This window comes from Bufo gargarizans, chromosome 2, assembly GCF_014858855.1.
Source record: "Bufo gargarizans isolate SCDJY-AF-19 chromosome 2, ASM1485885v1, whole genome shotgun sequence".
In the NCBI taxonomy this organism is placed as follows: domain Eukaryota; kingdom Metazoa; phylum Chordata; class Amphibia; order Anura; family Bufonidae; genus Bufo; species Bufo gargarizans.
In genome coordinates this window covers 145,207,756-145,222,015 of record NC_058081.1, presented here as the reverse complement: position 1 = coordinate 145,222,015, position 14,260 = coordinate 145,207,756, and the positions used below count along the sequence as shown (strand labels likewise).

The following is a 14,260-nucleotide window of genomic DNA, read 5'->3' as shown; positions in this document are numbered from 1 at the left end:
CCGGTCCCCAACAGGGGTCCTTCTTAGTTGGACTCTATGATGTTTTGTTCCATATACTGTGCAGATGGTATTTCTTGATTTTGCTCAGAAGGCTCTAGTTGCTCTGTTGTAAACGCCTCTGCTGTAATCTCCTCCTGTGTTTCAGCCTCCACATCTGTAGACTAAGGTCTTGAGCCAGATTCATTAGACAGATTGTCTACAGTTCTTTTAAATATATATATATATATATATATATATATATATATATATACATATATACACAGCACAGACCAAAAGTTTGGACACACCTTCTCATTCAAAGAGTTTTCTTTATTTTCATGACTATGAAAATTGTAGATTCACACTGAAGGCATCAAAACTATGAATTAACACATGTGGAATTATATACATAACAAAAAAGTATGAAACAACTGAAAATATGTCATATTCTAGGTTCTTCAAAGTAGCCATCTTTTGCTTTGATTACTGCTTTGCACACTCTTGGCATTCTCTTGATGAGCTACAAGAGGTAGTCCCCTGAAATGGTCTTCCAACAGTCTTGAAGGAGTTCCCAGAGATGCTTAGCACTTGTTGGCCCTTTTGCCTTCACTCTGCGGTCCATCTCACCCCAAACCATCTCAATTGGGTTCAGGTCCGGTGACTGTAGAGGCAGGTCATCTGGCGCAGCACCCCATCACTCTCCTTCATGGTCAAATAGCCTTTACACAGCCTGGAGGTGTGTTTAGGGTCATTGTCCTGTTGAAAAATAAATGATGGTCCAACTAATAGCAAATCGGATGGAATAGCATGCCGCTGCAAGATGCTGTGGTAGCCATGCTGGTTCAGTATGCCTTCAATTTTGAATAAATCCCCAACAGTGTCACCAGCAAAGCACCCCCACACCATAACACCTCCTCCTCCATGCTTCACGGTGGGAACCAGGCATGTAGAGTCCATCCGTTCACCTCTTCTGCGTCGCACAAAGACACGGTGGTTGGAACCAAAGATCTCAAATTTGGACTCATCAGACCAAAGCACAGATTTCCACTGGTCTAATGCCCATTCCTTGTGTTCTTTAGCCCAAACAAGTCTCTTCTGCTTGTTGCCTGTCCTTAGCAGTGGTTTCCTAGCGGATATTCTACCATGAAGGCCTGATTCACACAGTCTCCTCTTAACAGTTGTTCTAGAGATGTGTCTGCTGCTAGAACTCTGTGTGGCATTGACCTGGTCTCTAATCTGAGCTGCTGTTAACCTGCGATTTCTGAGGCTGGTGACTCGGATGAACTTGTCCTCCGCAGCAGAGGTGACTCTTGGTCTTCCTTTCCTGGGGCAGTCCGCATGTGAGCCAGTTTCTTTGTAGCGCTTGATGGTTTTTGTGACTGCACTTGTGGACACTTTCAAAGTTTTCCCAATTTTTCAGACTGACTGACCTTTATTTCTTAAAGTAATGATGGCCACTCATTTTTCTTTACTTAGCTGCTTTTTTCTTGCCATAATACAAATTCTAACAGTCTATTCCGTAGGACTATCAGCTGAGTATCCACCTGACTTCTCCACAACGCAACTGATGGTCCCAACTCCATTTATAAGGCAAGAAATCCCACTTATTAAACCTGACAGGGCACACCTGTGAAATGAAAACCATTTCAGGTGACTACCCCTTGAAGCTCATCAAGAGAATGCCAAGAGTGTGCAAAGCAGTAATCAAAGCAAAAGGTGGCTACTTTGAAGAAACTAGAATATGACATATTTTCAGTTGTTTCACACTTTTTTGTTATGTATATAATTCCACATGTGTTAATTCATAGTTTTGATGCCTTCAGTGTGAATCTACAATTTTCATAGTCATGAAAATAAAGAAAACTCTTTGAATGAGAAGGTGTGTCCAAACTTTTGGTCTGTACTGTATATATATACACACACACTCACCTAAAGAATTATTAGGAACACCATACTAATACGGTGTTGGACCCCCTTTTGCCTTCAGAACTGCCTTAATTCTACGTGGCATTGATTCAACAAGGTGCTGATAGCATTCTTTAGAAATGTTTGCCCATATTGATAGGATAGCATCTTGCAGTTGATGGAGATTTGAGGGATGCACATCCAGGGCACGAAGCTCCCGTTCCACCACATCCCAAAGATGCTCTATTGGGTTGAGATCTGTTGACTGTGGGGGCCATTTTAGTACAGTGAACTCATTGTCATGTTCAAGAAACCAATTTGAAATGATTAGAGCTTTTGTGACATGGTGCATAATCCTGCTGGAAGTAGCCATCAGAGGATGGGTACATGGTGGTCATGAAGGGATGGACATGGTCAGAAACAATGCCCAGGTAGCCCGTGGCATTTAAACGATGGCCAATTGGCACTAAGGGGCCTAAAGTGTGCCCAGAAAACATCCCCCGGCCCACACCATTACACCACCACCACCAGCCTGCACAGTGGTAACAAGGCATGATGGATACATGTTCTCATTCTGTTTACGCCAAATTCGGACTCTACCATTTGAATGTCTGAACAGAAATCGAGACTCATCAGACCAGGCAACATTTTTCCAGTCTTCAACAGTCCAATTTTGGTGAGCTTGTGCAAATTGTAGCCTTTTTTCCCTATTTGTAGTGGAGATGAGTGGTACCCGGTGGGGTCTTCTGCTGTTGTAGCCCATCCGCCTCAAGGTTGTGCATGTTGTGGCTTGACAAATGCTTTGCTGCATACCTCGGTTGTAACGAGTGGTTATTTCAGTCAACGTTGCTCTTCTATCAGCTTGAATCAGTCGGCCCATTCTCCTCTGACCTCTAGCATCAACAAGGCATTTTCGCCCACAGGACTGACTGCAGGAATGTCTACCAGAGCTGTTGCCCGTGCAATGAATGAGTCCGCATCTGTTCGGCAATTTTGCGAAACGGATGTGGATTACAAAATGCGGACGTGTGAATAGACCCTAATAATTTCTTTTTAAATATTTTTTTTTTAGTAATAGTATTGTAAACTGTCATTGTAAATTGTCATTGCAGCATCGTGTCATTGATATAATATTCAACATCAGCTTGTGAAATGGTCACAGGGAATTTCACCACGGTGGTCGACTTCATCCTACTAGGACTAACCAGCAGACAGGACCTGCAGATATTGCTATTTATTGTATTCCTTACATGTTACATTGTTTCTCTATTTGGTAACATAGTAATTATTTGGATCAGTAGTACAAACCCTCGACTCCACACTCCAATGTACTTCTTTTTGAGAAATCTCTCCTTTTTGGACATCTGGTATACTTCATGTGTAGTTCCTAAGATGCTCATTAACTTCCTATCAGTGAAGAAATCCATATCTTATAATGGCTGTGTAACCCAAATGTTCATCCATATGACTCTAGGTGGCACAGAGTGTTGCCTGTTGTTATCAATGGCCTATGACCGGTATGTGGCTATATGCAGCCCCTTACGTTATACTAATATCATGCATCCCACCTTCTGTATTAGGATGGCAGCTGCCTCTTGGTTTGCAGGCTTAATTAACTCAGTAGTAAACACAGTGTATACACTACAGTTACCTTTTTGCGGGGCGAATGTGGTGGATCATTTTTTCTGTGAGGTGCCCACATTGCTAGAGCTGGCTTGTGCAGATACATCTCTTAATAAGACTGTCCTTTTCTTCTGGGCTATAGTGATAGCAGTCATCCCATTTTTTGTCATCTTAATTACATATGTCAATATAATTTCCAGCATAATGAAGATTCGTACAACTACTGGGAGAAGAAAAGCCTTTTCCACTTGTGCTTCACATGTTATTGTGGTGGCCTTATTTTATGGCACTATTTTTTTAATCTATTTGAGACCCGGCAGGATTCATGTTTTGAGCCAAGACAAAATGGCCACCTTGTTCTATAGTGTCATAACCCCTATGCTAAATCCTCTGATTTACACTTTTAGAAACAAAGATGTAAAATTAGCACTGATAGAAACCACAAGTAAGAAGATTGTGTTATGGCACAAGTGATGATTTCCTCTTATCTGCCCGGTCAATAACCACTTTGACTAGGGCCAAATTGTGACTGTTAGATGACTGGGTGAGAGCACCTCCAAAATGGCAGATCTGGTGGGGTCTTCCTGGTGAGGAGTGGTTATTACCTATGTAGTCCTAGGAAGTTCAACCAGTAACTTATCATCAGGGTCTTCAGAGGTCTTGAGTGGCCAAGACTAATCGATCTGTGCGGAGAGTGAAACCTATCTGGACTAAGAGCTAATGCAGCAAAAATTGCTGAAACAAATACTGCCAGGTATCAGAAAAAAGTGGGCTTCACCATTTGCATTGTATTTGATTTAGTAGCTTTGGACCAGTTAGAGTGCACATACAGAACCCTGTCCACCTCTGAAAGAACCTAGAATGAGCACATGGGCATCAGATCTGGACTGTGGAAGAAAGGTGGCCTGGTCTGATAAATCATAGTCTTTTACAGGGTGCGGCTATACTGCCTTTTTGGATTATTTTTATTTTATTTATCAATATATATTTTATTTATTTTTATTTATCAATATGGTAACCCCTGCAGAGAACACAGTGGGTCTAGTGGATGCTTTGGCTGTCGATTACAAGCAGGGACACACAGCAGCAGGAATTAGTGCTGATTCTTCTAAGGTGAGTGAACTGCAAATTCCATGAGCACTTGCTCCTCCCTGCAGCCACTAGCAGGGGACCAGAGGCAAAGGCTAAGGAAGGAAGAGGAACAGCAGCCATCTTAGAGACAGCATCATGGCCAGGAGATAGAGAAACTGAGAGATCTCCACAAACAGAAGTGTGCCCTGCTTCTGTGTAGGCATTACAGCACAGTCCTGACAGCTCCTGTGATTCCTGTATGAGAAGAGAAAGCTCAGCTTCTGCATTAACCCTACAGCACAACCTGCATCCAAGCATGCCCCATGCTTCTGAATGCTGTAGCCCCCAACTAGTTCCCGGGTAGGACAATTGTAAGTATCAATGTTTTCTGCAATCAGGCCCCAACATTTGGACTGGGTAATTGCTAGACAGTAGGGTATAGTAAGCTGAGTGCTAAGAGTAGATAGCTGGGAGAGTGTGTGTGCTCACCATCACTGCTTAATGTAATAGATAGAAAAACCCATGGTAAAGGGGGTGGGCTATGACAGAATTGCACTCTGTGCTTTGTTCCTTTTATTGCATTAGCTTTATGTTCTTCACCATTGTTCATCCTTACCCAAATAAATCTGTTGATACGTTAAAGGGGTTGTCTGGGATAATAAAACATTTTTAAACAGTTAAATCACTATTAATAGCGGTTTGAAGGTCCCCCCAGATGTGTTTAGGTATTTGTACACTTCAGCAGGGCTCCTACAGTTGCAATGGCCAGGATACATGTGGATAATATTCTGTGTTTGTTGTGACGCCAATTGCACCGTGCGCAGGTTACTATCCCAGGGCCCTTCCAAGGTGTTATAACGCACTTCCCAGATTAGGAATGCCAGAGTGGTGTAATGGCCTATACAGGGAGTGCAGAATTATTAGGCAAGTTGTATTTTTGAGGATTAATTTTATTATTGAACAACAACCATGTTCTCAATGAACCCAAAAAACTCATTAATATCAAAGCTGAATATTTTTGGAAGTAGTTTTTAGTTTGTTTTTAGTTTTAGCTATTTTAGGGGGATATCTGTGTGTGCAGGTGACTATTACTGTGCATAATTATTAGGCAACTTAACAAAAAACAAATATATACCCATTTCAATTATTTATTTTTACCAGTGAAACCAATATAACATCTCAACATTCACAAATATACATTTCTGACATTCAAAAACAAAACAAAAACAAATCAGTGACCAATATAGCCACCTTTCTTTGCAAGGACACTCAAAAGGCTGCCATCCATGGATTCTGTCAGTGTTTTGATCTGTTCACCATCAACATTGCGTGCAGCAGCAACCACAGCCTCCCAGACACTGTTCAGAGAGGTGTACTGTTTTCCCTCCTTGTAAATCTCACATTTGATGATGGACCACAGGTTCTCAATGGGGTTCAGATCAGGTGAACAAGGAGGCCATGTCATTAGATTTTCTTCTTTTATACCCTTTCTTGCCAGCCACGCTGTCTAGTACTTGGACACGTGTGATGGAGCATTGTCCTGCATGAAAATCATGTTTTTCTTGAAGGATGCAGACTTCTTCCTGTACCACTGCTTGAAGAAGGTGTCTTGGCTCCTGGCTCACTTGCAATAAATGTTAATGTAGTGATAGGAGTAATAGAGGAACTTTGCTGAATAAATGATGTCCAGACCTTTAGATGAAGTTCAAACGTTGCTTTACTTGAAATGACTTGCATCCAAGCAGTATACAGCTTTGGTCTCTTGGTCCCAGCAGGTTTTGGCAATGATTGGCAGGAATGAGTGCTTCTGCTTTAAATGTGGAGCTTGCAGGATAAAGCATCTGCTTGGTAGCTCTGTAACTATGGCAGGGTAAGCTTCTGCACTTATCTGGTAGCTTCTTCTTTGTGGGGACAGACTAGCTGAGGAGGAATTGGCTTCTCCTAGGCACTAGACTTATCTCTCGGATGGATTCTCAAGGGATGCTTTCTTCCTGGAACTCTGGAGTTTGTCTGTAGTTTTCTGCTTTTCTCATCCAGCTGAGCGGAAGGTGCTCAGACTGGGAATCTGGCCAAGTCTCAGCCGAGACTAGGTCCTTGCTGTCTTCCCTATGCAGGGGTAAAAACTCAACTCTATCACACAGCCTTCCTCTAGCAGGGGGGAGGCTACACTGACTTTAACTTCCTTCTCCACCCATGCTGCAGGTTGTGAGACCAGGCCACTCTTCACAAAGGGGGAGCTGAGCTAGAATAATCCATTCCAGCTCAGATATAGCTACAGTTTAGTGTACTTGCCAATGGGTTGCTGCCACCTACTGGTAACCAGGCAAATTACAGGAACAATTACATTTAACACAGTTTTATATGCACATTTGTGGAAGACATGAGCAAAATCACATCAAATGACAGTATAAAGGCTCTTAGGAGATATTAGCGGGGTAGAGGCATGTAGTAACACAACTCTGGGGTGTTACACAGTCCCCCACTGATTGTTTACCTCTATGTTTATGTGTGCGGTAACTTCCTGCACCACTGAATCGCATTGTTTCAAGTGTGTGTCTGCTCCTCTATTCAGGCGACCCCCTAATTCATATACCACCTTCTGCCACAACTCCTCCCCCTTAGTCACGCCCCTAATCGCCTCCTGGCTCAGTCTCTCCCTTGCAATGTGCGCTCTGTGTTTGCATTACACAGAGGCAACGGAGGCAGCCAGAGAGCGATCAGACAGGGAGCAGCTTCATCTATTCAAGAATGCGCCCTGCCCAGTGATGGCACCGGACCAGAGGGGCGTGGCTTAGCACCGTGTGTTGCCGCCTAGTTACCACCCAAAGAAGAGGCTTTGCTCTGCAGAAAGGGACCCGGTACGTCACGGACTCTGATAAAAACTACACTTCCGGCTGAAGATTTGTGAAGTTAAAAAGGGCTATCAGAAATATCTGGTAAGGGAAGGACAAGCATAAATATAATATTTAGCGGACCATTATACACATACACCAAGGTCCCCAATCCAGGACAACCCCTTTAAATCCTTCCTGGTGTGAATATATACTGAGCTGGGCAGGGGTTGGCCCCTAGCAGAAGAGGAAGACCCTCCTGCTATCCTATAGAGCTCCAAGCAACATTTGGGTGGAGGCACTGCGTCATAGTGAGGTGAGAACCACCATACACCTTGCCTACTGAGGGCTGCCCAAAGGAATGTTACACTATGAAAAAAAATACAACATACATTGACATGTGTTTCTTTTCAAGCAACCCATAAAAATAGATGTGTATGACACAAAACACCACAATCTGAGGCAAAAAGCTATACCCAATACATGCTGCAATTTTGAAAATAAAAACATTATTTAATCAAACACTGAAGAACAGCCCTAATAAAAATGACACCTGCTTGTACTGCGTTTTATAATGTCCATAGCCTTACAGCCAATATCTGGAACTTGTGTTTTCTGCCTAATAAGGTAGTAAAGATCAACTGAAAAAATGACAGTGGGGAAAAGTTGATCAATGCTTTTACTCTACAACAGTGGAGTAAAAAGTCGCATATTATGGTCCACGCCATACTAGAGAATTTTTGAGCTTGTACATTTTTAATCTGTTATAGAATGTGGGGTCATGGATGACCGTTTTGAAGGCTATGGGGTACTATCTTGGTCACCCAGTCACTATAAACTTTGGAGGCAAAATATCAAGCTCTTTGAATCAGTTTTGGGGTTTAAAAGGTTACAGGTTATGGTGCACACAATATTTGCCCAATAATTGTTCTGCCCTGTGCCAATTTTGTAAAGTGGGCAGTCATGACTCATGACCAGGATAGAGTGTGATCTACATATGTCCAACAAATGCACTATGTTTACAGCTGATCTGTCACCTCTCATGACTTGTCTGTTTTAGTAACTACATTCCCCGTGAAATAACAGTTCTGGAGCATCTTTTCTTATAACATTCTGTTAAGCCATTCCTCTATTATTCCTACATTTAAATTGTGAACAAAATTCCAACTGGGTGTTTTTGCTCTCACTTGTGAAAGGGGTGTGTCCCTGCAACGTCTGTCACTGCCAGCCTAATAATGTCAAACTGTCACTGGGCCTAGATTTCCACAGACACACTTTAAGGCTCCATTCAGATGTCCGTAGAATGTGTCCGCACCCGTTATGCAATTATCCGGAATAGGTGCGGACCCATTCATTCTCCATGTATGGATGCGGACAGCACACGGTGTGCTGTCCGCATCCGCATTTATGGAGCGCGCCCCCGATTTTCTGGTCCGCGGTTCCAGAAAAAAAATAGAACATGTCCTATTCTTGTCCGCAATAGGGGACAAGAATAGGCAGTTCTATGGGGGTGCCGGCCGGGTGTATTGTATAGAATACACTACGGACGTGTGAATGGACCCTAAAGTGTAACTGCCATTTCACTAGCAAAAATGAAATTCCTAACATATGTGATGCTGAAGGGAAGATATTCGTGAAGCGTTATTTTTCAGTTACTTTTACCTTTCTGATGTCTGTATTCAGCCCTTAGCAACCCTATTTCTCTGTGCCTCTATTTCAGCATCTTCCTAAGATGGCCTCTGCTGCACTTCCTGTGGTGATCTTTGCCCTGTCCTTGAGGCCATCCTGTATTTCCCTCACTTCCCATAAGCCCTTGCTCTCCTCACATAGCAGGACCAATCAGAATGCAGATAACCTCCCCCACCACCCCAGAGCAGTGTGTATCCTCTCATATCCAGCTAACCATAGACAGACAAGACCAATCAGAATACAGATAACTTCCCCCACTACCCCAGAGCAGTGTGTATCCTCTCATATCCAGCTAACCATAGACAGACAAGGAAAACTGAGTCAAGTCTATTGTAAATAATACCAATAGTACTAGAATAATCCCAAAATAGCATAATTTTATTAGAAAATCACAAGAGGACACATGATTAACACAAGTCACACAAAGACAATTGATACAGGTCACAATACATATTAAAAACCAAGGGGACTGATGGTGAACTGCTGGTACGTATGAATAAAGTGCATGTGCATAAAACTTTCCAATTGGTCATCAATAAAAGGATATGTAGTATCCACACACTATGGCTTAAAAGTAACACAAATTACCTAAATGCATTATTTGTACAACAGATGCCAAAAGTGGATGTGATAATACACTCCACATTTGGCTAGCTGAGGCAATGAGGTAAATAGAGTTATAACTAGCACATAGAAAAAATACTGACCACACAATTATAGTATGCCGTGCAGCTACACCACCGGTCCACTCCCCAATGCACGTTTTGCGTACAGCTTTTTCAAGGGGTACTGGTTGGTGTGGTGAAAATCATGCCTTAAATAGGTGGAGTAACTGTATCTCATTTGCTAGTAACTGTACCTCATTGCCTCAGCTAGCCAAATGTGGAGTGTATTATCACATCCACTTTTGGCATCTGTTGTACAAATAATGCATTTAGGTAATTTGTGTTACTTTTAAGCCATAGTGTGTGGATACTACATATCCTTTTATTGATGACCAATTGGAAAGTTTTATGCACATGCACTTTATTCATACGTGCCGGCAGTTCACCATCGGTCCCCTTGGTTTTTAATATGTATTGTGACCTGTATCAATTGTCTTTGTGTGACTTGTGTTAATCATGTGTCCTCTTGTGATTTTCTAATAAAATTATGCTATTTTGGGATTATTCTAGTACTATTGGTATTATTTGCAATAGACTTGACTCACTCCTTTTGGTCGGTTTTCTATGCTTTAATTAGGGGTGGGCCCTGAACTTTGTTTGGGCTATATATAGGTTCCTCATAGACAGACAAAACCTATCAGAATACAGATAACTTCCCCCACTACCCCAGAGCAGTGTGTATCCTCTCACATATAGCTAACCAGAGACAGACAAGACCAATCAGAATGCAGATAACCTCCCCCACTACCCCATAGCAGTGTGTATCCTCTCACATATAGCTAACCAGAGACAGACAAGACCAATCAGAATGCAGATAACCTCCCCCACTACCCCAGAGCAGCGTGTATCCTCTCACATATAGCTAACCAGAGAGAAAAAAGCCCTGCATTACATTAAATCAGTAAGCATTAATTTTAATAGTGTATCTGCTATTGTAACATGAGCTGTTTTCCCTCTGATGCTTTTACTTTATTGATGCTATCTATAGCATGGTCTCTGTAATGTAAAGTCCAGGTAAGCAGGGCAATGGGAGGCAAGTAACATGGACTCCAGGAGCTTTCACATTATTGCCATCATACATGCAGTGGGAGGAATATATAGGTAATATTACAATCATTATATACCTGGACTTTTACATGTTGTTTAGAGGGAAAGCATTATATTAAGCAAACAGCAGAGCAAGGAATGAAGGGGCAGGATACAATAGTTTTGCAGCTAGGTGCCCTAATGCAATATTTTTTTGCCAGGTGCCCCCTATACAATATTTTTTTTACAGCCAGGTGCCCCCTATATAATATTTTTGCAGCCAGGGGCCTCCATACAATAATTTTGCAGCCAGGTGCCCCCTGTGAGGGATGAGAATCCATTTTGTATGAGTATTTCCTCCATCTTGTGCATATATGGAAAATGAATTAGCCAGCTGGTATGATGTAGGGAGTCTGTGTATATAGATCAAATGTTCCTAGCTGCAAGGCCAAGGTAGTCGCCCCTCGCTTCATTATCAGAGTTTGGCATACAAGAGAGAGTTATGTTCCTTCTGAAGTTAGGGATGTACTGCTAGAGAATGTTAACTGTTAGTACGGTGCGGAAGTATTGTCTTTTACGAATAACCAATCAAATCATTGGTTTCGATTTCTACCCCCTTGACGGGGGCCTGATTTGTTTATGGTCTGTATTGTTATAAAGATGTATACTTGTGTGGAATAAAGTAGAGAGAATCTGATTCAGCAGTGTGTCTGTGTCAGCTCTCTGAGCACTCATAAGGACACTTCAATTTGGACCCCAACAATCATAGATGTGGGGGTTTTGTCCCAAAACCGTATACAATATTTTTGCAGCCAGGTGCCCCTATACAATGATCTTGCAGCCAGTCGTCCCGATACAATAGTTGTGCAGCCAGGTGGCCCCATACAATGGTTGTGCAGCCAGGTGGCCCCTATACAATGGTTGTGCTGCCAGGTGGCCCCTATACAATGGTTGTGCAACCAGGTGGCCCCTATACAATATTTTTGCAGCCAGGTGGCCCCTATACAATATTTTTGCAGCCAGGTGGCCCCATACAATAGTTTTGTAGCCAGGTGCCAGTGCTGATCCGTCTCTTGTTTATAAGATAGAGGAAACGGCCTACACATGACAACGCTGTGAGAAGAGGCCTGCAGAATGGTAAAGTGGCACACATTCCTGGGAGTTATCACGTGAAACAGAAAATGATTACATTTTAAAACACAAATGCACATATACTGTAGGGTGTACTATACCATTACAGTATAAAAATAAAACAGCAGTTACACGTTAAAGTCTTGTAGAAAGCCCTCCTAAAGGAGTGGAAGCTGTTTTGCTGCAAAGGGGAACAATCCATGTTGAAGCCTATGGATTTAGAATGTAATGTCATAAAAGGTCCAATTGGTGTAAAGTGTTAAGCTTATCTTACACCTGCAGATCATATAGGTGAATTTAGGGAACGATGCGTTCCTATTACATGCCGCAATCTCCTCCTCAGTACAGGGACTAGCAATCGCTCCTGGCAGCAGATTACGATTACACGCCACGATCTGCCATCAGATAAATGATGATTTTTCCATTTTTTATCTTTATTTCAACAATAAAATATACATACCGTATTTTTTGCCCCATAAGGCGCACTTTATTTGTCTTACGGGGCGAATACAGTACAGAGGGGGAATGGCCGGTGCATTGCATGTTGCCGGCACATCGCAGGCTGTGCAGCATAGGGATAGCAGCCTGCGATGTACCAGACATCTGTCTTTTCACTGGCTTACTCTGTCTGCGGAGTAAGTTCAGCAGGGGCTGGAGGACTGTGCTGCTGGAGAGCCCAGCGGGGGGAGGCTGAAGCAATGTGCTGCGGCTGGAGGTAGGAGAGTGCGGGTCTGAGCCGGCCGATGCACAGTAGCAAGGAGACCAGGGGCTGGTGCGCTGGAGCAGGCAGACGATGGGCGGGAGCAGGCTTCCCTGTCACACATGGCTGCTCTGCCCTTCCGTCTTTCCACATGCCTGCTCCTGTGTACCTGTGTCCCCTGGTGACGGTGCTGGTGTGAAAAATTCTCTGGAGTGCAGCTAAACTACTGACAAAAGGTAACTACAGTGTCCCCCTAATAAAGTGTCCCACAAAAGCCTATCACTGGACATCCCCCTGCCACAAGTGTGTAACCAGCAGATCCCCCCATAACAGTGCCTCACAGCAGATCCCATCATAACAGTGTGTCACAGCAGATTCCCCCCATAACAGTACGTCACAGCAGATTCTCCCCATAACAGTGCGTCACAGCAGATTCTCCCCATAACAGTACGTCACAGCAGATCCCCATAAGTGTGTCACAGCAGATCCCCCCCCCCATAATATTGTCAGCAGCAGATCCCCATAACAGGGTGTCATCAGCAGATTCCCCCCAAAATGTGTCAACATTATTTTAACACACCTACACACCTTTGGTTCCAATTATTTTTTTTTCTTATTTTCCTCCTCTAAAACCTAGGTGCGTCTTATGGTCAGATGCGTCTTATAGGGCGAAAAATATGGTACATAGAAAACAAATATATATATATATATATATATATATATATATATATACATATGTACATTTTTGAATAATACCCACCCACCAATCCCACCCATCCCCCGAGAACAGGAGGGAGTTAGAGAATCAAAGAGAATTTTTTTTTTGAAAAGCCCCAAATTTCAACCATTAAACTTCTCCATAAATATCTTACATTTACGCCATAAACTTTGGTAAAGATGTATTTTATTTGTTTTAATGTAACCAGCTGTCTCAATGCAGCTATGAAGATTCATAATATTCCTCCACTCATTAACAGTGGGCACATCTGTTCTCATCCATTTTCTGGCCACTAATAAGTGAGCCAAAAAGAAGGATTTATACATCATAGACTGATTTACTTTAAATTATGCAGAGTTTCACACAGCACGCAAATAAAGATCGAGAGTAGGGATGAGCGAACTCGAACTGTATAGTTCGGGTTCGTACCGAATTTTGGGGTGTCCGTGACACGGACCCGAACCCGGACATTTTCGTAAAAGTCCGGGTTCAGGTTCGGTGTTCGTCGCTTTCTTGGCGCTTTTGTGACGCTTTCTTGGCGCTTTTTGAAAGGCTGCAAAGCAGCCAATCAACAAGCGTCATACTACTTGCCCCAAGAGGCCGTCACAGCCATGCCTACTATTGGCATGGCTGTGATTGGCCAGAGCACCATGTGACCCAGCCTCTATTTAAGCTGGAGTCACATACCGCCGCCCGTCACTCTGCTCTGATTAGCGTAGGGAGAGGTTGCGGCTGCGACAGTAGGGCGAGATTAGGCAGATTAACTCCTCCAAAGTACTTGATTATTGATCGATCTGCAGCTGTGGATCATTGAGCTGCTGATACTCAATTGCTCACTGTTTTTAGGCTGCCCAGACCGTTTGTCAGTCACATTTTTCTGGGGTGATCGGCGGCCATTTTGTGTCTTGTGGTGCGCCAGCAC

General features: G+C 43.0%; 1 protein-coding gene across 1 annotated transcript; it reads left to right on the top strand.

Moving 5' to 3' along the window:
- Window positions 1–3,036: 3,036 nt before the first annotated feature.
- LOC122925713 (putative olfactory receptor 2B8) lies at window positions 3,037–3,981 on the top strand. Its single transcript, XM_044277059.1, has one exon. It carries the CDS (start codon window positions 3,037–3,039, stop codon window positions 3,979–3,981), a length of 945 nt encoding a protein of 314 aa, XP_044132994.1.
- The last annotated feature ends 10,279 nt before the right edge of the window (window positions 3,982–14,260 follow it).